This window comes from Bos mutus, chromosome 29 (genome assembly GCF_027580195.1).
Source record: "Bos mutus isolate GX-2022 chromosome 29, NWIPB_WYAK_1.1, whole genome shotgun sequence".
In the NCBI taxonomy this organism is placed as follows: domain Eukaryota; kingdom Metazoa; phylum Chordata; class Mammalia; order Artiodactyla; family Bovidae; genus Bos; species Bos mutus.
In genome coordinates, this window is record NC_091645.1 from 23,310,034 (window position 1) to 23,336,452 (window position 26,419).

General features: G+C 39.2%; 1 protein-coding gene across 2 annotated transcripts in view; it reads right to left on the reverse strand.

The window, feature by feature from the left end:
- The window catches only part of NELL1 (neural EGFL like 1), a 1,049,219-nt gene that overhangs the window by 778,160 nt on the left and 244,640 nt on the right, over positions 1–26,419 (reverse strand). For both annotated transcript variants that reach the window (XM_070364999.1, XM_070364998.1), the window contains exons 6-9: positions 22,077–22,149; positions 21,369–21,451; positions 10,438–10,572; positions 6,657–6,759 (exon numbers count right to left, since the gene is read on the reverse strand). In XM_070364999.1, the coding sequence (XP_070221100.1) occupies positions 6,657–6,759; positions 10,438–10,572; positions 21,369–21,451; positions 22,077–22,149 (394 nt within the window). The remainder of the gene's footprint in view (positions 1–6,656; positions 6,760–10,437; positions 10,573–21,368; positions 21,452–22,076; positions 22,150–26,419) is intronic.

Genomic DNA, 26,419 nt, shown 5'->3' on the forward strand with positions numbered 1-26,419 from the left:
CTATTTCCACATGGATGCCCTCATCGGTAAGTGCTGCAGCTCCTGAAGCCATGACAAGAGGATGAACATTTGGTAAATGAGCAGACGAACCAATCTGCTTTCACGTATCGGTTCTTGAATCAAACCAGTACTTTTTCTCAGAGACCCTAGGACACTATCCCACCCAAATCCAGAGAGGAGCTTAGGAAATTTTATCTGAAAGGGACAACCAAAAGAAGTATTTTCCATCCTTTATCTGATGTGAAGATATATGAAAACTTCTGTGTATTTTTGAATAAGAGTTTTCATCATATATATATATATATATATATATATATGAAGTGAAAGTGAAGTCGCTCAATCATGTCCAACTCTTTTTGCAAACCCATGGACTGCAGCCTATCAGGCTCCTCAGTCCATGGGATATTCCAGGCAAGAGTACTGGAGGTGGGTGCCATTGCCTTCTCCATGGGATCTTCCCGACAGGGATCAAATCCGGTCTCCCACATTGCGGGCAGACGCTTTACCGTCTGAGCCACCAGGAAGCTCATATATATATATATGAGCAAATATATATATAATTTATTGTAGATATAGATTATATATATAGATTATATATATATTGTAGATATAGATTATATATTGTAGATATAGATTATTATATATTTTTTTACTTTATTTTATTTTTTTTTTTTTTTCTGATATAAAATAATCATTTTAATGTCTTTACCCATGAAGTATTTGGAGGAGTGAAGTTAAGGTCCAAGACTAACGATCTCTAAAAGGACAGGAGTGTGCAACAATAATACTTTAAAAAGAAATTACAGTATGTGCTTAAACTTTTAAAATGTGATATTATCATAAACATAAATAAGGCAACTTAAGTGGATAGATCATTTGACTAGAATAATACATCAATGTATAAGTTCATCCACATAATGCTGTCACCAAAAATATAAAATATTACACTGTTTCATACTGATAAACATTGAAAAGGAGCTAGATTTTCTTTTCCTTCTTATTTTTCAGAGTACCCATACATGGTATTCCAAATGACAGACCCATATGCTAGGTCTGAACAACAGATCATTAATAAGGAAAGGAATGTATACACAAGGAAAGGAGAGGGAAAAGGGATTTTATTTCTTCATAATAATAAAAGTAGTACCTCATTTTTTATTCCACCCAAAATAAATATATCAAATAAACCACCCTACAGCTTAGGCAATCTCCTTCCAATAAATGACTTGGATCTCACCACATAATCAGGCACTTTTTTTTTTTTTTATATAAAAAAATTTTCACATGTTTCAATGCCATTCTCCCAAATCTTCCCACCCTCTCCCTCTCCCACAGAGTCCATAAGCCTGTTCTATACATCAGTGTCTCCTTTGCTGTCTCGTATACAGGGTTATCATTACCATCTTTCTAAATTCCATATATATGCGTTAGTATGCTGTATTGGTGTTTTTCCTTCTGGCTTACTTCACTCTGTATAATAGGCTCCAGTTTCATCCACCTCATTAGAACTGATTCAAATGTATTCTTTTTAATGGCTGAGTAATACTCCATTGTGTATATGTACCACAGCTTTCTTATCCATTCATCTGCTGATGGACATCTAGGTTGCTTCCATGTCCTGGCTATTATAAACAGTGCTGCGATGAACATTGGGGTACACGTGTCTCTTTCCCTTCTGGTTTCCTCAGTGTGTATACACAGCAGTGGGATTGCTGGATCATAAGGCAGTTCTATTTCCAGTTTTTTAAGGAATCGCCACACTGTTCTCCATAGTGGCTGTACTAGTTTGCATTCCCACCAACACTGTAAGAGGGTTCCCTTTTCTCCACACCCTCTCCAGCATTTATTATTTGTAGACTTTTCGGTCCCAGCCATTCTGACTGGTGTGAAATGATATCTCATAGTGGTTTTGATTTGCATTTCTCTGATAATGAGTGATGTTGAGCATCTTTTCATGTGTTTGTTAGCCATCTGTATGTCTTCTTTGGAGAAATGTCTATTTAGATCTTTGGCCCATTTTTTGATTGGGTCATTTATTTTTCTGGAGTTGAGCTGTAGGAGTTGCTTGTATATTTTTGAGATTAGTTGTTTGTCAGTTGCTTCATTTGCTATTATTTTCTCCCATTCTGAAGGCTGTCTTTTCACCTTGCTAATAGTTTCCTTTGATGTGCAGAAGCTTTTAAGTTTAATTAGGTCCCATTTGTTTATTTTTGCTTTTATTTCCAATATTCTGGGAGGTGGGTCATAGAGGATCCTGCTGTGATGTATGTCAGAGAGTGTTTTGCCTATGTTCTCCTCTAGGAGTTTTATAGTTTCTGGTCTTACATTGAGATCTTTAATCCATTTTGAGTTTATTTTTGTATATGGTGTTAGAAAGTGTTCTAGTTTCATTCTTTTACAAGTGGTTGACCAGATTTCCCAGCACCACTTGTTAAAGAGATTGTCTTTAATCCATTGTATATTCTTGCCTCCTTTGTCAAAGATAAGGTGTCCATATGTGCGTGGATTTATCTCTGGGCTTTCTATTTTGTTCCATTGATCTATATTTCTGTCTTTGTGCCAGTACCATACTGTCTTGATAACTGTGGCTTTGTAGTAGAGCCTGAAGTCAGGTAGGTTGATTCCTCCAGTTCCATTTTTCTTTCTCAAGATTATTGTAGATATAGATTATATATATATAGTAGATATAGATTATATATATATATATATATTTGCACCCTGCAGTACACCCTTTATATATATATTTGCACCCAGGAGTGGAATTGCCGGGTGCATATGATAATTGCGTAGTGTTCTTAATCATTTATTTGTATTACCATCTTGTTAAACCATAAACATCTCAAACTACTGATCAGAGTTGCTAAGAAAATTTGTATTACCTAGCTAAATGGTTATCAATTCCAAACAAAGGCAAAAAACATACTGATGGTTTAGCTAGCTCATTTATCAGCATCGTGATAAAATCTGGTAAGCTTGCTGAAAAGCTTTTTTAAACTTAAAACTCTACAATAAATTAAAGAAAAATGACTATACCACACACTTCTAGTGAGAGGACAATTTGATGATATGTAACAAGAACTTTGCTGGAGAAGGCAATGGCACCCCACTCCAGTAATCTTGCCTGGAAAATCCCATGGACAGAGGAGCCTTGGAAGGCTGCAGTCCATGGGGTCGTGAAGAGTCAGACACAACTGAGCGACTTCACTTTCACTTTTCACTTTCCTGCATTGAAGAAGGAAATGGCAACCCACTCCAGTGTCCTTGCCTGGAGAACCCCAGGGACGGGGGAGCCTGGTGGGCTGCCATCTATGGGGTCGCACAGAGTCGGACATGACTGAAGCGACTTAGCAGCAGCAGCAGCAAGAACTTTGAAAATGTCATCTTCATGGCCCAATAATTCTACTTTGGAAAATTCAAAAAAAAATGTGAAATGAAAAATGTCTCACAAAATATGTTAAAGTGAAAGTGAAGGTGTTAGTCATTCAATCATGTCTGATACTTTGGAACCACATGGACTGTAGCCCAGTAGGCTCCTCTGTCCATGGGATTCTCCTGGCAAGAATACCGGAGTGGGTAACCATGCCCTCCTCCGGAAGATCTTCTTGAGCTAGGGATTGAACCCAGGTCTCCCACACTGAAGCCAGATTCTCTACTCTCCAAGCCACCAGATTTTGAAAATATCAGTCTCTTCATCCAGTAATTCTACTTTACAGAATTCAAAGAAAATATAAAATACAAAAATGTGGCCTCACAAAAAAACATATTATTGAATAGTGATTTATAATAATAAAAAGCAGAAAACAATCTAGTTATCCAACAATTGGGGATTAAGTTATGCAACAACCAAACAGAACACTATGAAGCTCTTTAAAGTGAAATTCATACAGTTTTTAAAAGCAGAAAACTATACTTAAGTGATAATGGCAAATCAATAAAGTAGGTTAAAATGATCTATACAATAAGAACTCAACTGTGCACAAAATAAAAGTTTTTAAAAAATGAAATCCACTATGATTTCAAGTGTTTGTTTTCAAGTGGTGGCATTATGGGTAATTTTCCATCTTTATCTTTACCCTTCTCTGTGATTTCACATTTACAATGACACAGAACAGCTGGAAGACTCACCTATGCCCATGTCCAAATAACATCCGCCAAGAGACAGCATTTACAGATCCACAGAGCTCAAGATAATAGATTAAAAATGCCTCATGGTTTTTAAACAAATCCCTAAGTTTCTCAACTTATTCCTCTGCTATTATATAGAATACATCAAGATAGAAAAATAATCTAGACAGTCAGAATGGCTGCGATCCAAAAGTCTACAAGCAATAAATGCTGGAGAGGGTGTGGAGAAAAGGGAACTCTCTTACACTGTTGGTGGGAATGCAAACTAGTACAGCCACTATGGAGAACAGTGTGGAGATTCCTTAAAAAACTGGAAATAGAACTGCCTTATGATCCAGCAATCCCACTGCTCGGCATACACACTGAGGAAACCAGAAGGGAAAGAGACACGTGTACTCCAATGTTCATCGCAGCACTGTTTATAATAGCCAGGACATGGAAGCAACCTAGATGTCCATCAGCAGATGAATGGATAAGAAAGCTGTGGTACATATACACAATGGAGTATTACTCAGCCATTAAAAAGAATACATTTGAATCAGTTCTAATGAGATGGATGAAACTGGAACCTATTATACAGAGTGAAGTAAGCCAGAAAGAAAACACCAATACAATATACTAACGCATATATGTGGAATTTAGAAAGATGGTAGCAATAACCCTGTATACGAGATAGCAAAAGAGACACTGATGTATAGATCAGTCGTATGGACTCTGTGGGAGAGGGAGAGGGTGGGGAGATTTGGGAGAATGGCATTGAAACATGTATAATATCATGTATGAAACAAGTCGCCAATCCAGGTTCGATGCACGATACTGGATGCTTGGGGCTGGTGCACTGGGACGACCCGGAGGGAGGGTATAGGGAGGGAGGAGGGAGGAGGGTTCAGGATGGGGAACACAGGTATACCTGTGGCGGATTCATTTCGATACTTGGCAAAACTACTACAATATTGTAAAGTTTAAAAATAAAATAAAATTAAAAAAATAATAAAAGCTGCAAAAAAAAAATAAATACATTAAAAATGACATTATCTTAATAAACAAAGATTACAATAAAAAACAAAAAAAAAAAAAATAATCTATACATATTATTCTAAAAACTATCTTTCCATCATGGAATCAAACTATAATCTCAACATCTGGGCCCTTGATCTATCCATAACTTCCAAAACTGCTTGGAATAAAAACAAGAAAGTTTCTTTTAGATTAACTTGGAGTAAGCCCTCCAGAGTAGTGGATGTACCATATCAACTATAAAAGGAAGACATTTTTCAAAGTTCCTTTTGAAAGAATATAAAAAAAGATTGGGCTGGTACAACCAGAGCGGCTATCTGCATTCCCACTGTCATATTAGGGGACATGCTGTTCTTGACAAAAAGTTAGTGTTTTGAAGATCTAGTAATGATGGTGTTTTCTGGCAGAGAAATGATTTTGAAAATTATCCATCAGATGGCACATTTCTAAAACTTTCCTTTTTCAGTGAAGAGCTTATGGTCTGATAAAAACACTAAAGGCTCTGTAGTCAGAATTTGCTTTATATTTCACCTCTGTCACTTACTAGCCTTGCAAACTTGATAAGTTATCTTCCCTAAACTTCCTATAAATAGTGATAATAACAATCCCCCCCCCCCAATATTCCAGTGAGGACTCAATAAACAGAAGGAAACACTTAACACAGTAACTGACACATACCATACCAATAATTCCAAATGACAGCTTTTACTTTTCATGCTTATTTCAGTGTTCATTTCACCATTTCATTTGAAATAGTGTCCTCTGTAATACAGAGGGAAAAGGATTTTTAAATCATTGCAAAATTTGGACAAGCCAACTTTGAAAGAAATTGTCTTAATATTTTAACTGAAGTTCAATCTTGAAATTCGTAAGAAATGCCATTTAATAATAGGAAACCTGACTAAAATCTCGGATAGCCAAAACACAGTGTGGGCCTTACCTTGATCGATCAAAATGAATGGACCCAGGGCTTCCTCGGTGGTGCAATGCAGGGAACAGGGGTTCAATCCCTGGTCTGGGAAGATCCCATAGGCTGCAGAGTAACTGAGCCTGTGTACCTCAACTACTGAGAACAACACACCTAGAGCCTGCACCCCACAACGAGAGAAGCCACCCTGACTCGAGAAAGCCCACACGCAGGAACTAGAACCCAACACAGCCATGAATAAATGTTTAAGAAAAAAAATGAGGAGACCAAAGCACATGGAGCCTTGGAGTCATGACTTCACAGATCAACTCCACCCACCCTCAGCTGTTTGATCCTGGGCAACTGGCTTAATCCTTGTCAATGCCAGTTCCCTGTACAAAAAAAAAAAAATGGAAATAATAGTAACTAAGGTTGATGTGAGGATTAAGAAAAAAAAAATTGCCTCTGTAAAGTGTCTGCACATCACAAGTAATCAATTGCTAGTATTGATATTTCATCAATGTTGCTCAGTTGGGGGTCTGAAAAAAGAGGGAATAAATCAATCTCGAAGCACTGAGGGCCACCCTGACCCTCAGTCAGTACTTACGTCGGCAGACCTTGCAGCACTCGCCGGCAATGTGCACGGGGAGGGAGTCTGGAGAGCAGTTGAGGGGGGGACAGGACATCCTTCGGCATTCCACAGCCCCGCTCTGAGGAAGGAAAGGCAGGAAGAGGCATCTCAGCAGAGGTGACCTCAGCAGGACAAACCTCACATTCCATCCCAGAAACCTCACCAGGAAAACAGAAGTAGTGCAAGCAGTTCCTGGGGCTTCCCAGGTGGCTCTAGAACCCTCCTGACAAAGCAAGAGACCTAAGAGATGAGGCTTCAATCCTTGTCAGGAAGATCTCCTGGAGAAAGGCATAGCAACCCACTCTACAGATAATTTTCTCCAGCCCATATGAAACCATGCCACCTCAATTACTTGTCTGCTATACATCACCAGCTTCATTCTGCCCATCAGACTACACAGATTAGGCAGAAAACAAAAGCCTATTTTTAGAAGAAGATAAGTAACACATTTTGCAGACCCTGAAATCACTGTTGAAGTACTAACAGTCGTTTTGTATTTTTGCAGACAAACAATGCCATTCATTAGGCACTTATCAAATAATTTCAGCTTGACGGGGTTTACATACTAATGTGGGGGTGAGGTGGGGGTTCTATAATTCTCCAAAACAGATAAAATAATAGATACAAATAATAGATAATCTGAGAGTCAGGGGGTCCTACAATTCTCTAAAACAGATAATGGACACCTTGTAAAACATAATGAAGACACCTAGAAACTAATTCACTTCCTTTTAAAATGTATTCTAGCAGAGAAAAGCTGTGACTCAAGTGAGCCACTCAGTTCAGTTCAATTCAGTTGCTCAGTCGTGTCCGACTCTTTGCGACCCCATGAACTGCAGCACGCCAGGCCTCCCTGTCCATCAACAATTCCTGGAGTTTATTCAAAAGCATGTCCGTTGAGTCGGTGACGCCATCCAACCATCTCATCCTCTGTCGTCCCCTTCTCCTCCTGTCTTCAAGCATTCCCAGCATCAGGGTCTTTTCCAAGAAGTCAATTTTTCACATCAGGTAGCCAAAGTATTGGAGTTTAAGCTTCAGCATCATTCCTTCCAATGAATATTCAGGACTTATTTCCTTCAGGTTGGACTGGTTGGATCTCCTTGCAGTCCAATGGACTCTCAAAAGTCTTCTCCAACACCACAGTTCAAAAGCATCAATTCTTCAGTGCTCAGCTTTCTTTATAGTCCAACTCTCACATCCATATATGACTACTGGAAAAACCATAGTCTTGACTAGACAGACCTTTGTTGGCAAAATAATGTCTCTGCTTTTGAATATGCTGTCTAGTTTGGTCATAACTTTTCTTCCAAGGAGTAAGGGTCTTTTAATTTCATGGCTGCAGCCACCATCTGCAGTGATTTTGGAGCCCAAAAAAATAAAGTCTGACACTGTTTCCCCATCTATTTGCCATGAAGTGATGGGACCAGATGCCATGTTCTTAGTTTTCTGAATATTGAGCTTTAAGCCAACATTTTCACTCTGTTCTTTCACTTTCATCAAGAGGCTCTTTAGTTCTTCACTTTCTGCCATAAGGGTGGTGTCATCTGTATATCTGAGGTTATTGATATTTCTCCCGGCAATCTTGATTTCAGCTTGTGCTTCTTCCAGCCCAGCGTTTCTCATGATGTACTCTAAAAGTAAGTTAAATAAGCAGGGTGACAAAATACAGCCTTGATGTACTCCTTTCCCTATTTGGAACCAGCCTGTTGTTCCACGTCCAGTTCTAACTGTTGCTTTCTGACCTGCATCCAGATATCTCAAGAGGCAGGTCAGGTGGTCTGGTATTCCCCTCTTTAACAATTTTCCACAGTTTGTTGTGATCCACACAGTCAAAGGCTTTGACATAGTCAATAAAGCAGAAATAGATGTTTTTCTGGAACTCTCTTGCTTTTTCCATGATCCAGCGGATGTTGGCAATTTGATCTCTGGTTCCTCTGCCTTTTCTAAAACCAGCGTGAACATCTGGAAGTTCACGGTTCACATATTGCTGAAGCCTGGCTTGGAGAATTTTGAGCATTACTTTTCTAGCATGTGAGATGAGTACATTTGTGCAGTACTTTGAACATTCTTTGGCATTGCCTTTCTTTGGGATTGGAATGAAAACTGACTTTTTCCAGTCCTGTGGCCACTGCTGAATTTTCCAAATTGGCTGGCACATTGAGTGCAGCACTTCCACAGCATCATCTTTCAGGATTTGAAAGAGCTCAACTGGAATTCCATCACCTCCACTAGCTTTGTTTGTACTGATGCTTCCTAAGGCCCACTTGACTTTGCATTCTAGTATGTCTTGCTCTAAGTTAGTGATCATAAAATCATGATTATCTGGGTCATGAAGATCTTTTTTGTATAGTTCTTTTGTGTATTCTTGCTACCTCTTTTTAATATCTTCTGCTTCTGTTAGGTCCATACCATTTCTGTCCTTTATTGTGCCCAGCTTTGCATGAAATGTTCTCTTGGTATCTCTCATTTTCTTGAAGAGTTGTTCCCATTCTATTGTTTTCCTCTATTTCTTTGCACTGATCACTGAGGAAGGCTTTCTTATCTCTCCTTGCTATTCTTTGGGACTCTGCATTCAAATGGGTATATCTTTCCTTTTCTCCTTTACTTTTCGCTTCTGTTTTCACAGCTATTGTAAGGCCTCCTCAGACAACCATTTTGTTTTTTTGCATTTCTTTTTCTTGGGGATGGTCTTGATCACTGCCCTGTGTACAATGTCACGAACCTCCATCCATAGTTCTTCAGGTACTCTATCAGATCTAATCCCTTGAATCTATTTGTCACTTCCACTGTATAACTGTAAGGGATTTGATTTAGGTCATACCTGAATGGTCTAGTGGTTTTCCCTACTTTCTTCAATTTAAGCCTGAATTTGGCAATCAGGAGTTTATTATCTGAGCCACAGTTAGCTCCCAGTCTTGTTTTTGCTTACTGTATAGAGCTTCTCCATCTTTGGCTGCAAAGAATATAATCAAGCTGATTTCGGTGTTGACCATCTGGTGATGTCCACGTGTGGAGCCTTCTCGTGTTGTTGGAAGATGGTATTTGCTATGACCAGTGCGTTCTCTTGGCAAAATTCTATTAGCCTTTGCCCTGCTTCATTCTGTACTCCAAGGCCAAATTTGCCTGTTACTCCAGGTATCTGTTGACTTCCGACTTTTGCATTCCAGTCCTCTATGATGAAAAAGACATCTTATCTGGGTGTTATTTCTAGAACATCTTGTAGGTCTTTAGATAACCATTCAACTTCAGCTTCTTCAGCATTACTGGTCAGGGCATAGATTTGGACTACTGCAATATTGAATGGTTTGCCTTGGAAATGAACAGAGATCATTCTGTCATTTTTGAGACTGCATCCAAGTATTGTATTTTGGACTCTTTTGTTGACTATGATGGCTACTCCATTTCTTCTAAGGGGTTCTTGCCAACAGTAGTAGATATAATGGTCATCTGAGTTAAATGCACCCACTAGGTAGTTTAAAAACCAAAGGCATCCCTTCCCCCTCTGAGACTCTGATCTCCAAACAGTCAGATTCTTAACATTAGATCATGTTATTAGAGTGTGTTTGCTTTCCCTTGACAAGTACTTGTAGTTATAAGGACACTTTAACTTACCTTTGCAATTGCTGCTATTAGTAAATAGGCACTTAGTAAAAGGGTAGTACACTGTAAGTCGGCTTTATAAAGAAACAGGTTATGCAATAATCAGCAGAACTGCCCTCTTTAAACTGTTAGTCTATTTATGTACAAAGAGGCTTACTTTGCACGTGCAGTTCCTGCAGTGATCACCGTCGACCCAGGAGTCTTGGTCTCTATAGAGCAGTCCACTCACTTGACAGGTCTTCTCACAATGACAGTTTTCCAGTTGACTAAGTCTTGTTTCTGCATAGTTCAGCTGCAAGCAAGAGTTGCTACATGTAATTTCTGTAATTCAACTGTGTTGTCCTAACAAAGCTAATCACAACAACAAAAAAAAAAATAAATCCACGCAGGAGCGGGTAGGGGGGAAATGCTCAAAGCAGTTCACTGATTCTCAGCCAGATCTGTTTTTTGGGGTTTTGAAGGGTTTGGGGTTTTTTTTTTTTTCTTTTTTTTTATTTCACACAAGGTAGAATCATTCTGAATTGAAGACGTATTGGTTCCCGTGGTCTAATGAGCACCAAATGAGACATTAAACTATCTCAGGGACCCCATGGGTGTTTATCAACACACGCTTTCAGCTCAAGCCCACAAGAAACCACTTGTAATGAATGAGTTCAAGGACTGGTTTCAGTGTTTACAGGTGATCTAATCAGCAACTCTGAAGCACTTACATTTGTCTCCTACTATCCCGTCCCTGTTCTTCACACACTAACCAAAGTGTCATGGTTTACAAGCTGGGACATCACTGCTTCTTCTTTTATGAAAAATGCTGGGAAGCTGAAGCCAGAAAAGGGGTGAGTCAGAGGCAGATCTGATTTCTCCCCGGTTCAGGATTCTCCACATAGAATGCCCCAGGAATCCACTTTGGCATTCAGACAAGGTCGAGAGAGGCAAACAAATCCCCAGGTGAGATGAGGATTTTGAAAAATAGCCTTTTTCCTTTTTCTAGGTCACTCACCTGCTCCCATTAAACATCTCTGATTTGAAAGGGTTTATGATGTTTGAATGACATCACAAGTAATCCTTTCAAGGGATCATCCAGCCTCTCTTTGCACCCCTAACTGTGATAAAACATTCATTACCTTCCAAAGGAGGCTACTTCTCTTGGCTAGCTCAAGATGTCTGAAATGTCTTTCTGGCTTGAGCTGTGTAGTTCCTCTCCATTTTTCCTATTAGATCTAGTTTTGCCTTGTAGCCGGTTCTGAGCAAGTCTAATCTCTCTACAAACATTTGAGGTTTCCTCAATGTCCAATGTCCCCATGCCTGCCCCTAACCACATTTGGTCCCACCAGATTCCCCTAATAACTCCTCATGATATGGTTCCAAACTTCTCTCCCGGCCATTTTCCATGTATGTGACTCCAGGTTGCTTCAAAAATACGGTACAAAAAGCCTGAAATCTGGTATGATCACTCTGTTGTCACATCCTTATTTACACTTAGGTGTAACTCGGCTGCATAGTAACCTCAATCTTCTTACACAAAGATCACCAAGAAAAAATACCACTTTCTAAAAATGTATCAGTTTCTTTTCCTTCTCAATCATTTATGTTATACATCCCTGTCTTGAGTATTTTCCCCATACAGGAGATCAAACCAATTCTTGATCCCAACTAAGACTATTTCAGAGTGATATTTGAGTTGCAAGAGTTGAACCTGGCTGACGGCAACTTCTACCATCTTTCTGTATTTTCATTGGTCCTGTCCACACATGCTCCTCTCGCTCATAACAGCACTATTCTCTGGAAATAGAATCCATGTGTAATTCCAACCGTAGTTTTTATCACTTATTCAATCCTCTTCCTCTACACTTTTAAAATTTCTCAAGAAAGACTGTTCCTTGTCTGCCTGTCATGGGTAGTACCAAGAGGAAGGACAAAGATAAAAAAGGATCCTAAACAAACTACATGCAGTATAATCAACCCTGAAAACACTGAGCTGACTATGCCTGAAGTATTATCTTCCTAGGACACCTCTGACACGACTTAGCAGCAGCAGCAGCAGCAGCAAGACACCTCTACTGTACAGGATCTTCCAAAAATTCAGGTCACATTTAAATCTTCAGCCTAGTCATGGAGCTTCCAGAAATGATGATAATTAAGTTATTTGGGAATTCTTTACAAAACGCAGATAACATAGACTTCCAAAAGTCTGGTGACACCAAGTGACCAAAACCATATATTGGTAAGAGATAATAAGAAGGGGGGCTTCCCTTGTGGCTTTGCTGGTATAGAATCTGCCTGCAATGCAGGAGATCTGGGTTCAATCCCTGGGTCGGGAAGATCCCCTGGAGAGGGAAAGGCTAACCACTCCAGTATTCTGGCCTGGAGAATCCCAGGGACTGTATAGTCCATGGGGTCACAAAGAATCGGACACAACTGAGCAACTTTCACGAATAAGAAGGGAGTGGTGACACAGCACATGTTATCTTGACCACATTTCTATCGCCTCAGCAGTTCCTGCATAAGGCAGTGATAGTCCTATGACCCTGGAATGAACAAGAGCATAACTAGAAGGGAATCTTCCCTAAAAGTGGTTCTGCATGAGGAATCCATGACAGGAAACTGCGCATCTTACTCTGGAACAACTCTAGGGACTGTATCACTCTGAGAAGAGGACTTCTCAAGGCAAGTCCAAAAGGCAATTCTGTATCTATCCCAGTTTCCTGAAAATCCAGGAGCTTGCCTAAAGGCAATATTGTCAATTTCCAGTACTACCCACTGAAGCTGAGCTATGCTCACCTCCAAAACTCAATTCCAAGGAAGAGCCTCAGTTTTAATACAATGGAAGCTATTCCGAAGGCCGGTTTTGTTTCCCTTCTGAGCTTTTTTCATTTTGAATATACTTAGCCTTCTCTGAAAACAATGAAAAGCCCTAATCTCTGTAATAATAAGAATGCATCAGATAGACTTTCAAAAACAAAGGAACACAGTAAAGCAAAAAGCTAATTTTTCAAAGGCACTTAATATGTAATCTTGCCTTCCTTTTCCCCCCTGCTAAATCCTGAAGCAACAATAAAAGAAAAAAATAACTCTGAATAAAAAAAAAAAATGAATTACATTTTCTGTCACTGGCATTAGCGTGCTGAATTTCTACAAATTCATTTTCAAAAGCTATTTCTACACTACCTGCCATTTTCTCAAGGAATGCCTGCAGATCCAAAATAGATACAGTATCAAATCTGCATCTCTTTCTGTTTTACCTTTGTTCAAGCATTTATCTAAGCAAACATGGAGCGAATCATTTATTCTTAATTCTACACATTCAAAGACAGGCAGCAGAGGCCTTTTTCACAGTAAGAGGTCAATGAATGAAACTAGGTACATTAGTCATGCAATAGATTGCTTTTTTTTTCCTTTCCTTTGAAATATTATTTATTTGGCATTTGCTATATGAAAGGTAAAAAAAGAGATCTATTGTATTAAACCTTTAAACATAATTGAAAAATCACTATTGAGCTCCTGGAACCAATGAAAATCTCAAAATTAGATATGTTACAAGCTGAAATGCCACCCCAAGTGCTGCTTGATTTCCATAAGTAGATTTGTCAAAGATTTAGACAGAAGTAATCAAGAAATTACCCATCTTCAGCATCTTTTCTTCCTGAGCTTGAAGGGAGACTGGGGTTACAGCACAAGTAAGAGGCAAGATCAGGACACAGCCTGACCCAATCACTGTGTACCTAGCTCAGCAGGTGTGTGGTTCTCCCAGTGTCAAGACTACCTGGGACAATTTCTAGAGTAACTTAGCGGATTAGTGGTCTCTAGTGGATCACTTAGGGGAGGTGTCAGAGGAGGTGTTAGGGAAGGTACTTTGTTGCACCTTTCCCCCCTTGTAAAGGTATGGCTGTGCCAGACTGTAGGGATTCTTCCCCTGGAGAAGGAAATGGCAACCCACTCCAGAATTCTTGCCTAGAGAATCCCATGGACAGTGGAGCCTGGTGGGCTACAGTCCAAGGGGTCGCGAAGAGTCAGACACAACTGAGCGACTAACACACACTGGGATTCTTTAAGAGGCTTCTTCTGCACCCTGGCTCCTGTTACCTGAAACTACATGTGAGCTGCTTCCCTGATCTGTCCTTTCACACATTTTTAATCATCCCTACTTTGAAAAGAGAAAAGAAACAGCAAGCCCTCCGAGGCGCATCCCTGAGCTTATGTGGTGTCTGCGCCTGTTTGCTTTGATGTGATTTTGGCTACCAACCCCTGCCTGGCTTCTGTGCTGGGCTCACTCTCTGCTTGGATTCCATGGCTTCCACTATGACCCAAGTATGAGGACGTTCTGCTGCTTTGCAACACCTCCTTACTCTAGACCAGGGCTCTGACAGCAACTCTCATGCAATCTTCATAAAATGAAGAATAACCATCATCGTTTTATGGATGGGGAAACTGCAGCTGGAAATGAGATCGATGACTCATTCCAGGCTGCAAACATTGGAAGAAGTGATAAAAATGAGATTCAACATCAGATGAATCTCACTCCAAAGCCCATTTCTATCTTCACCAAGATCTGTATAACTAATGCCTATTTTAATCATGAGTTCAGTTCAGTTGCTCAGTCGTGTCTGACTCTTTGCAACCCCATGAATCGCAGCACGCCAGGCCTCCCTGTCCATCACCAGCTCCCGGAGTTCACTCAGACTCATGTCCATCGAGTCAGTGATGCCATCCAGCCATCTTATCCTCTGTTGTCCCCTTCTCTTCCTGCCCCCAATCATTCCCAGCATCAGGGTCTTTTCCAATGAATCAATTCTTAGGGTGAGGTGACCAAAGTATTGGAATTTCAGCTTTAGCATCAGTTCTTCCAATGAACACCCAGGACTGATCTCCTTTAGGATGGACTGGTTGAATCTCCCTGCAGTCCAAGGGACTCCCAAGAGTCTTCTCCAACACCACAGTTCCAATGCATCAATTCTTCAGCGCTCAGCTTTCTTCACAGTCCAACTCTCACATCCATACATGACCACAGGAAAAACCATAGCCTTGACTAGACGAACCTTTGTCGGCAAAGTAATGTCTCTGCTTTTGAATATGCTATCTAGGTTGGTCATAACTTTCCTTCCAAGGAGTAAGCGTCTTTTAATTTCATGGCTGCAGTCACCATCTGCAGTGATTTTGGAGCCCAGAAAAACAAAGTCTGACACTGTTTCCCCATCTATTTCCCATGAAGTGATGGGACCAGGTGCCATGATCTTCATTTTCTAAATGTTGAGCTTTAAGCCAACTTTTTCACTCTCCCCTTTCACTTTCATCAAGAAGCACTTTAGTTCCTCTTCAGTTTCTGCCATAAGGTTGGTGTCATCTGCATATCTGAGGTTATTGATATTTCTCCTGGCAATCTGGATTCCAGCTTGTGCTTCTTCCAGCCCAGCGTTTCTCATGATGTACTCTGCATAGAAGTTAAATAAGCAGGGTGACAATATACAGCCTTGACGTACTCCTGTTCCTATTTGGAACCAGTCTGTTGTTCCATGTCCAGTTCTAACTGTTGCTTCCTGACCTGCATATAGATTTCTCAAGAGGCAGGTCAGGTGGTCTAGTATTCACATCTCTTTCAGAATTTTCCACAGTTTGTTGTGATCCACACAGTCAAAGGCTTTGGCATAGTCAATAAAGCAGAAATAGATGTTTTTCTGGAATTCTCTTGCTTTTTAGATGATCCAGTGGATGTTGGCAATTTGATCTCTGGTTCCTCTTCTCTTTCTAAAACCAGCTTGAACATCTGGAAGTTCATGGTTCATGTATTGCTGAAGCCTGGCTTGGAGAATTTTGAGCATTTTGAGCTAGTACTTTACTAGCATGTGAGATGAGTGCAATAGTGTGGTAGTTTGAGCATTCTTTGGCATTGCCTTTCTTTGGGATTGGAATGAAAACTGACCTTTTCCAGTCCTGTGGCCACTGCTGAGTTTTCCAAATTTGCTGGCATATTGAGCGCAGCACTTTCACAGCTTCATCTTTCAGGATTTGAAAGAGCTCAACTGGAATTCCATCACCTCCACTAGCTTTGTTCGTAGTGATGCTTTCTAAGGCCCACTTGACTTCACATTCCAGAATGTCTGGCTCTAGGTCAGTGATCATACCATCGTGGTTATGTGGGTCGTGAAGATCTTTTTTGTACAGTTCTTCTGTGTATTCTTGCCATCTCTTCTTAATATCTTCTGCTTCTGTTAGGTCCATACCATTTCTGTCCTTTATTGAGCCCATTTTTGCATGAAATGTTCCCTTGGTATCTCTAATCTTCTTGAAGAGATGTCTAGTCTTTCCCATTCTGTTGTTTTCCTCTATTTCTTTGCACTGATCACTGAGGAAGGCTTTCTTATCTCTCCTTGCTATTCTTTGGAACTCTGCATTCAGATGCTTATATCTTTCCTTTTCTCCTTTGCTTTTACTTCTCTTCTTTTCACAGCTATTTGTAAGGCCTCCTCAGACAGTCATTTTGCTTTTTTGCATTTCTTTTCCATGGGGATGGTCTTGCTCCCTGTCTCCTGTACAATGTCATGAACCTCCGTCCATAGTTCATCAGGCACTCTATCAGATCCAGTCCCTTAAATCTATTTCTCACTTCCACTGTATAGTCATAAGGGATTTGATTTAGGTCATACCTGAATGGTCTAGTGGTTTTCCCTACTTTCTTCAATTTAAGTCTGACCTGGCAATAAGGAGTTCATGATGTGAGCCACAGTCAGCTCCCAGTCTTGTTTTTGCTTACTGTATAGAGCTTCTCCATCTTTGGCTGCAAAGAATATCATCAATCTGATTTTGGTATTGACCATCTGGTGATGTCCATGTGTAGAGTCTTCTCTTGTGTTGCTGGAAGAGGGTGTTTGCTATGACCAGTGTGTTCTCTTGGCAAAACTCTATGATTTTAATCATAGCTGCTGGGCAACTCAAACCAAACCTCTAATCCTATTAGCTAAATCTTGGCTTATTTAACCAAAGGCAAATCCAAATACAGATGAATTTAGTGCCCCAGAATTTCCTTTGTGCCCAGGAATCCTACTTGTCTTCTGATTTGGCCTATCACCCCAGACTCCATCTCTTTCACACTGCTTCCAGAAAGATGGCAGACTAGGTACCCTGAAAGTCTTTCCTACTTGAACCAACTAAAAAGCTGGATAAAATACACAAACCAAAGATTTTAAAAAGTCATCATAGGAGCTGATACAAAAGGAAGAAGCCATAGTGGCCAAAACAAACTCATGGCCAGGGATCTAGGGAGGCGAGTGAGCATCAAAGCTTCATGATGTCAGCCAAAACATGCAGCCTTTGGGCTCCCACCTTGACGGCTACAGAGGAGGCCAGGGAGACAGATAACAGGGTCTGCCCAAGAGGAGATGTCTTAAAGGAAACTCCTACATCAAGGTGGGGCCCGAAAGGGCTGTACCCTCAGCTTCAGAGTGAACGAAAAAGAAACAAGGCTTATACAGGCACAGAAGGAAGACCATCCAGTTCAGACTGTGGTCCTGGCTAATTAGAAATATCTTCCTTGAGAAATCTTAAGGAATTCTTTGCTGAGAATTCACCTGGCTGATCCCAGGTTTGCAGTCTAATTCTGAGTCATCCCCATGATCTGAAAAACCTTAAAGAGATCATACAATAGAAGTTACCCCTGAGTGGGTCTGCCAGAAGCATGCATAATGTGAACCCAGAACTCAGAAAATTGCCACATGTATCTAAGGACAAGTGGCTATAACCAGATGGGTGAGATCAGAGGCCTTGTTCTTACCTGATCTTCCTCCTTCAAAAGCTACTACAAGCTCCATGCTCACGTTTCACTCCCAACAGATGCCTTCTGAACACATACTCCTCTATTTCTCTCCTCTTACGTGCCCATGCTTCTTCTCACTATTATTGCCATCCTCTTACTGGCAGTATCTTCCTCTCTTTCTCCATCAGTCATTCCTCCTTTATATCTTTTGATTCTCTTTCTAATCCTTTCTCCCCCAACCATAAACTTTCTCAGTCATGATTCAACTTTCAGAATCTAAGCTTGAATTCCAGCTTTGCCATTCATTTTTCTTGGGAAAACTTACACAACCTTCTTGGAACTCCATCTTCTCCTGGATAGTGTGCTAATAAACCTGACTCAGGATTGCTGTAAGGATTAAAGAGAGGGAATCTAAAAATTTAAGCATTGTAACTAACACATAGTAAATGTTCAATAAATATTACCTAGTATCTTTCCAGCTTATTCCAGATCAGGGGTTGACAAACTAAAGCCCTTGGACCAAATCTGGCCCCACTTATTTTTGTATGGCCTGTGAGCTGAGAATGATTTTTATATTTTTCAGTGATTATAATTTTTAATTGAAGTATGGTTGATGTATAAGATATTATATGTTACAGGTGTACAATATAGTAATGGACAATTTTTAAAGGTTTATACTCCATTTTAAGTTATACAATATTGACTATATGCTCCTTGCTGTATAATAAGCTACCATGATATACTGTACAATAGCTTGTACCTCTTAATTCACTATCCCCATATTCTTCCTCCAGACCTCCCCACTAAAAACTGCAACCTTGTTCTCTATGAGTCTGCTTCTTTTTTGTTACATTCACTAGTTTGTTGTACTTTTTAGATTCCACATATAAGTGATATCAAACAGCATTTGCCTTTCGCGTATTTATTTCACTTAATATAATGCCCTCCAAGTCCATTGCTGTGAATGGCACAATGTCACTCTTTTTCATGGCTGAGCAGAATTCCATTGTGTGTGCGCATGTCACCTGAGGCTGAGTGGCATCTTTCTTGGTCCAAAAATTTGGTAACAAGCTACAATATAATATGTATATGTACCACATCTTCTTTATCCATTCATCTGTTGATGGACACTAGGGTTGCTTACATAGCTTGTCAATTCTACATAAAACTGCGATGAACACTGGAGTGCATGTATCTTTTTGAATCAGTATTTTGGTTTTCTTTGGATATGTACCCAGGGACGGAATTGCTGGGTCATAAGGTAGTTCTACGTTTAGTTTTTTGAGAAACCTCCATACTGTCTTTCACAGTGGCTGCCTCAATTTATACTTCCATCAATAGTTTACAAAGTTTCTACTATAAATGAAAACAATTCAACAAAGTATTATAATCATTTACATAGCTTCCCTTTACTATGGAGAAAACAGTAACATCTGCTACTTGCGTTCTTTTTGAAGACAGCCAGTCTGACAGGTGTGAGGTAGTATCTCATTGTACGGTTTTGGTTTGCATTTCCCTGATAATTAGCAATGTTGAGTATCTTCATGTTACATTGATCAATTTCATTCAAGTGAAATAAAAATATACATCATGTTCTCAATTTTGCTTCTTGATCTACAAAAACTAAAATTTACTAACCAGCCCTTTACAAGAAAAGTTTGCCAGCTCCTCTTCTAGATTATCATGGGCTCCAAATTTTGCAGAGAAAATTGAAGTACTCAGTTTTCTAATTATAATTCTATTCACAGTTTGAAAGAAATAGACTTATAAATCTTCTACAGGGCCGGGGGTGTTTAGAAGGTGGATTAAACCACTGTCTGCTTGTAATCACCCACAATTAAATATCTTCTGCCTCACAAATGCCCATTTTACATAATAATGTTTTGAGGACAGAGCTCAATGCGGCTGCTAGATAATGTACAGCTAAAAAGACAAAAATGATATTCCTGCGAAAAAAAAGAATGAGAACAAAAAGGGCACCATCAACTCCAGGATATGAAGAACCACAGTCACCTGAAGCTGAGTGGCATGTTTCTTGGTCCAAAAATTTGGTAGCAAGCTAAAATATAATTAACAGTATTGAGATCAAGCTGCTCCAGACAATATGAAATAATAGCTTCTACATGCCACAAGCTGGGAAAGCAAATAATTGCCTGCGTTTCACATTTCCACTATACTCTGATGTGAAAAGCTCTCAATTCTCAGTTTTAGTTTCTCTCTTTACGAAAGCGCTCTTTCTCTCCTTTGCAGACAAAAAAAGACTTGGCCAAAAAACCTAGTTTGAAACAGAAAGACTGTCTTCAGCAGCACAATCTTTGAGTCCAAAATACAGCCCTACCTCCCAAACACTGACGTACCCCACCAATTTTCCCCTCGTACTATGGCTGATGGCAGGAGCCGTCACAGCTGCAGGTGGAATAGGATTAATGTATCATTTTCACTGTTACTAAAAGTCTTCCTTTTGCAGAGTATAATGTCTCTTAGGCCCGACCTAATTCTTTCTTCGCCCTAGGCTGGAACTCATGTCCACGACGGATTGGTATCATAACAACAGCACTAGCCATGTTTTCTATTTATTCAGCACCTTTCTTCACAAGGCTCAGGGCTTTTCATTATCAATCTAAATTTTATGAATATATTATTAAAGCCCCTAATTGTCTACATTTCTGGCTCTGCCACTCAATATGACATCTGTGGGGGTAGAAATGACTTCATCATTGCCTCCTCTTTGCCTAATACAGTGTCCAGCAAAGAGCAAATCCTCAAAAGATGCTTGTCAAGTGGATATGGAGAAGATGGAGAGATACAGAAGTAGAAGACTGAAGTTGTTAAAAGCAAACTTGCCTCCTTGACTATTTGAACTCAGTACCAGTTTTGAAATGAATCATGTATTAGAAATGTGATATAATGCCTTCCTGTGACAGTAATCTGTTTCTAACAACGGTGATTTTGCCCTTTCTGATTATTGGCAATTATTCTTGCATCCAGAATGCATTAGCTTATAAGCAGCAGTGACTCTGACCATATACCAGCTCGCAGTGTTACTAGTTTAATAGCCAATGGGAAAATTCCTTTTCCACTCCCAGGGAGGCTACAGTGATACATATTGCCTCTTTCTTCCAAACATTTTTCAAGCAAACATTTTGATACAGCTGAATAGCATCAAAGACGTAAATGGTTATGTTTACTATAGGTTGTCCTATTTCAAGAAAGAGTAAACCATTTTTATGGTAACATATTTCAGATGCCAAAGCTAAAAATGTTTCCATTATAGCAAATCACTCTGAGTTCCAGATCGAATGGACAAAAAAATGAAACATCACAAGTGAAGTTTAGATACCTACTTTTGCAGTCATCTTGGCCAAAAGCTCTTGTAAATCCATTATTCCTTGCACCAGGCTTAAGAAATCACTGCAAGTTGGGCAAGCTCAATAAAGAAAATATAAAATAAATGTTGATACTGTGCTAACAGAAGAAAATATATTTTTCAACCATAGTTGTTTGGTTATGTAGAAGGGTTTTCACTTTTCTGGTTAAGTTTGACTTCAAAATTGCAGTGAATGCACAAGGATTTCAGATCTAGATCTTTCCCTTTCATTAATAAAAACGAAATGAAAGGAAAGGAAAGGCAGTATGTTTTAAACTGTAAAACATTTTTAAATTTAAATTAAGCTCATTTTTATCAGGCCTAAAGAATTGTGAATTATCACAGAAGCAGCAAAAGTAAACTATCCAATTCAAGAAATTTTAAAAATAGTTTTTATACATGTATTTATATAGTTATACCAAGCATAACTTTCTGTATCAATCTACAGACTAAAAACTGCTCATGTTAACTTTTCTTATCTTCAAATTTTAATTCTATGAATTATACATAAACTTTAAAAAAATTCAAAGACAGAAGTATTTAGGATACATAAGATCTCTCACTAATCCCACCACCTCATAAGTCAACAATGTAAATAGTTTGTGTATATCCTTCCTGACAGCTTCTCTCATATTATCAACAAGTTATATAACATAATTCTGAAATGCTTTAAGTTGCTACTTACTGCGATTCAGGTTTGGACACTGTGTTATATATCCGTTTGGCATGAAGATGATTTTCCCATCTTGGATAATCCCCTTGATAAAAGAAGAGAGAGGTGGCAATCACTATTACACGTATCAATTCAAATGGCCCCTGTCACATGCTCTCTACAGGGAAGATTTTTTTTTATTTAACATGACTGATAACCTCATTCAGAAGCTGAGTTGGTCACAGTGACCTACTGCAACTCATGCTCTTCCAGAAATCTCAAAATGTCCATTCATCTTGAGAAAGCTACAATTACTTACTACTGATTTATGCTAATGATATCATAGAACTAAGGATCCATCAGTCAATGTTTTTAAGCTGTCCCTCTAAAAAGGCACTGATGCAATAAAAATTCTCCTCAATGCCCTAGTCATCTTAAAACATTAAATATTGCTGATTTCCAGGATTATCTTAGGTGGGGGAAAGAGACAATAGGAACATATTAGACTAAAATGCTCTGCTGATTCATTTAATCAAGGAAATAATATTAGACTTGGGGAAAACTAAGAACCTTGCTCTCAGCTAATTGAATAACATGAGTCTTTGCTGGTGAGTCTTAAGATTTGTTCAACATCTCACTGTGGATGAAAGGAGGTCTTTTAATTTTCCAATATATCTAGAAGAACAGCCCTAATTTAAGAAAGTCATTGGGGCTGTCATCTCTCAATGAAAATATTGACATAGCTTTTGGACTTTTCATGTTGAATTTCAAGATTCTCTTTCTAGAGTATTTTTTCCCTGGTTTGATGGAAGAGATATTACAGAACAGATGGAACATGTAGAAGCTGGTTCAGTATACCGAGCTTAATCTATAAATAAAATATAGGCTTATGATAGTGTGGCAAGTCTTTCAGAGGGAGTAAAGTTTAACATTTATGTGCTTATTCTCTGAACAGCAAAAGGTAATCAGCAAATGCTGTTTCTGCTTATTATTTCAAGATAAAATATTAATTGGAAATGTTAATAGAAACAACAGGGTCAAAAGGCCTCTTCCTCAAAACGAGATACCTTTATTAATCTGTTCCTCTTTGAGGATGATACAGTGTCTATGATTACCAGAGCAGACAGCCTCACCATGGGAAGGAGGTCCCTGCCACAGTTCTTCAAAATGAATTTGCCATGTCTTGCAAGGGAATTCCAGGGAGTAATTAATAGAGCACAATCTAAGTCAATCAGCTTCTTCCTGGCACAGTATTGCACAGTTTTTCAAAGCAAATTATCTCCTTTAAGAGGCCAGGGCACCTTTCAAGCATGTTTGAGGAATCTGAGAAAAGCATGGGATTGTCAGTGAGCGGTTTATCTGTAGCTAACTGGGTTTACTTAGGAAGTCAACCATCTTCTCTGAGCTTCAGTCACTTGATCTAGAAAAAAAGAAGTGCTGTATGCAAAAGCTGCAGAACCTTCCAGCACTTAAGTGCTGGGTCAATGAAATCTTTGTCCAAACTGAAATGGTCACAATTTAGATCTGTATGCTTTTGCTAACTTTCAAGATAAAAGAAAAAATCAGTCAAGAGTAAATCAAAGCTATAGATTTCCATCATAGAACAGACCATCAGAGAGATATAATATCACATTAGAAAATATCTGTCTAAATAGGCTAAACATGGATGAAGTAGAGTGACTATCTAGGTCTGCCTGGGATTTAGAGATTTGGGTGCTAAAACTGAGACTCCCAGGCAAATCAGGACAGTTGATCACCCTCAGTGATGCAAAAGTAGAGAAAATACTTATACTAGGAAAGGGCTGGGTCTATTACCTGCTGGTCAGAAAAGCCTAAATCGTTCTTATTTTTATTAGCCATGAAAAAGACCCTTGGAAACCTAGAATATATTTGTCATGGTATTATCTTTGCCAAAAGAAATGGAAAATCCATTTGAAAGGATATTCCTTTTGCTTATCCTGTAGCAATGTATATTATACACAGCAGTATTCTTTTGGGCTTTTTTTTTTTTTTCACATAGTTGCTTTACAATATTGGGTTATTTTCTGCTGTATAGTGAACTGGCCCTTTTATTTTAATGACTGACTGATTTTGCATTTTAAAATTACTAATTGTTTCTCCCACACTTTCTTCTTCCTGCATCCCTCCTCATTTCTCTTTCTACTAGTAATCTCAGGCACACACATGTGTGTTACACAGATCATTAGATGAAGGTCAATGGTGTTGACCTGAACAAAAATGGAAATAAGAACAGACAGATCTTTGATCCCCATCAGCACAAAACCTCAAGGCACTTCATATTTTTTTCTAAAAAAAATAAAAAGGTCATGAGGGTCAGCCCACATACTGGCTTAAAATGTTTTCTTACCAAATGAATCAAGATGGGAATGCTAATTTGTTTGAATGGTTATAATTCCAGTCTGGATTAAAAAGAAAGGCGGAATATACTGTACAAATACCAACTGTAACCCAAAGAAGAGTGAGTGTATGCATTTACCTATAAATACATATCGATGTATATATCCCAGGACCTTCTCATAATAAGAACCAAAAGGTCTTGCACTGAACTGTCATATGGACTAGAGTCATCCCTCAGTAGTTGGAAGGTAATTCTGGGACCTCCTTTTCCCCTACCCATCAGGGATACAAAAATTTGCAGAAATGACATAATACAGTATAATTTCTGTATACACAGGCTCAGCATGCATGGAATCAACCAACTGCAGGTCAAAATTGTTTGATTCTGAAGATGTGGAAATGGCAGATAGCAGGCGGATTTTATTTATTTCCTGGACATTTGTCAATAAAGGAAGCATTTGCTAGGCACTTAGTTTTCTTTAGAAAACAATTTTATAAAGCATAAAACAACAAACAAAAAGGTGATCGGCCTTATCTCTCTCAGAAAAATCATCTTTGAGGATTTCTAAAGATAAAAGCATACCTTAAAACATAGCAACTTCTCCCCCAAAAAGGTGAAATAAGGGATAAAAAGATAGAAATTCTATTATTTTTCTTCACTTAACTTCAAATGTATCTATACTTAACTGGAAAAAAGAAACTCTGGCTGAGCCTATACCAGCAGACCTCCTTTGATCTCATTTTTTAAGACTATGCTTTATTTCATACCATTGACCAATGCAGTATTTCTCAAAATGCCAACTTCTTAAGAATCACATTGAGTATTTAACATTCAGATTCCTGTCTCAATGTCAGATTCTGTTTCAGGGGAGTCAGGGTGGGCCCGGATTCATCATTTTCAAAAGCTGTCCCAGAGGATTCTCACAAAAAGTCAAAGAGCCCCACTTTGAAAAACACTGCTCTGTTGTCCCTGGGAAAGGAACTGGCAATCCATCCCAGTACTCTTGCCTGGAAAATCCCATGGACAGAGGAGCCTGGCAGGCTACAGTCCATAGCATCACAAAGAATCGGACAAGACTGAGCTACTGAACGTGCTCCCTGTTGTCAATCATTTGGATTTCCTAGAGCAATATTTTGGAGAAGGAAATGGCAACCCACTCCAGTGTTCTTGCCTGGAGAATCCCAGGGACAGGGGAGCCTGGTGGGCTGCCGTCTATGGAGTTGCATAGAGTCGGACACGACTGAAGCAACTTAGCAGCAGCAGCAGCAGAGCAATATTTACTCCTTACACAATGGTGAAGGTAGTATCAACATCCAGTACACTAATAGAGTAAAATATTACTATCTGGAACTGAATGGCAACCAACCAAATTACTAAATTGGAAACACCATGAAGGACAAAACATAGGCTTTCACCTCAGCATCCCCTGCAATTCCCATCATAGTATATTCCACAAAGTAGTCACAATCAACACCTTACCTATATCAAATGCTTAAAAACTATGAAGTATATAATTGTAGGCGAGCAAAACTTGCCACTTGAAATGTGACAAATATGGAATGTAAGATTAGACCTGAAAAAAATCAAAGCCCAAAAGACACAGAAAGAAACTTTGACCTTCACCCTAACTACCTAAAACAATCAAGACAGAAGGTCTGTTCCCAGAAGAGAGCTATTACCAGAGCTCTCTGCCAGGAATATGAGCCAGGTGTGGGGAGACAAGATCAGCATGCACTCTGCACCCACTGTCTCTGCAGGTCCAGCAAACATTTATCTACTGAAATTTGCTCTGCCATCTCCATCTCCATATGAATTGTCTACCTCCCCCTTGCAATCCCAAAGTTCTACCACCACATCCAGGTAGTCTTAGCTGAAAATGGTATTTAAGGTGAGGTATTTCAGCCACTTATGGTAAGCTACTCAGTTTTCCTGGATCTCGGCCATGTACACATGTTGTTGAAATCTGTTTTGAGTATCTACTAACTGGTCTCACATCAGTTTAATTCCTAGACTCACC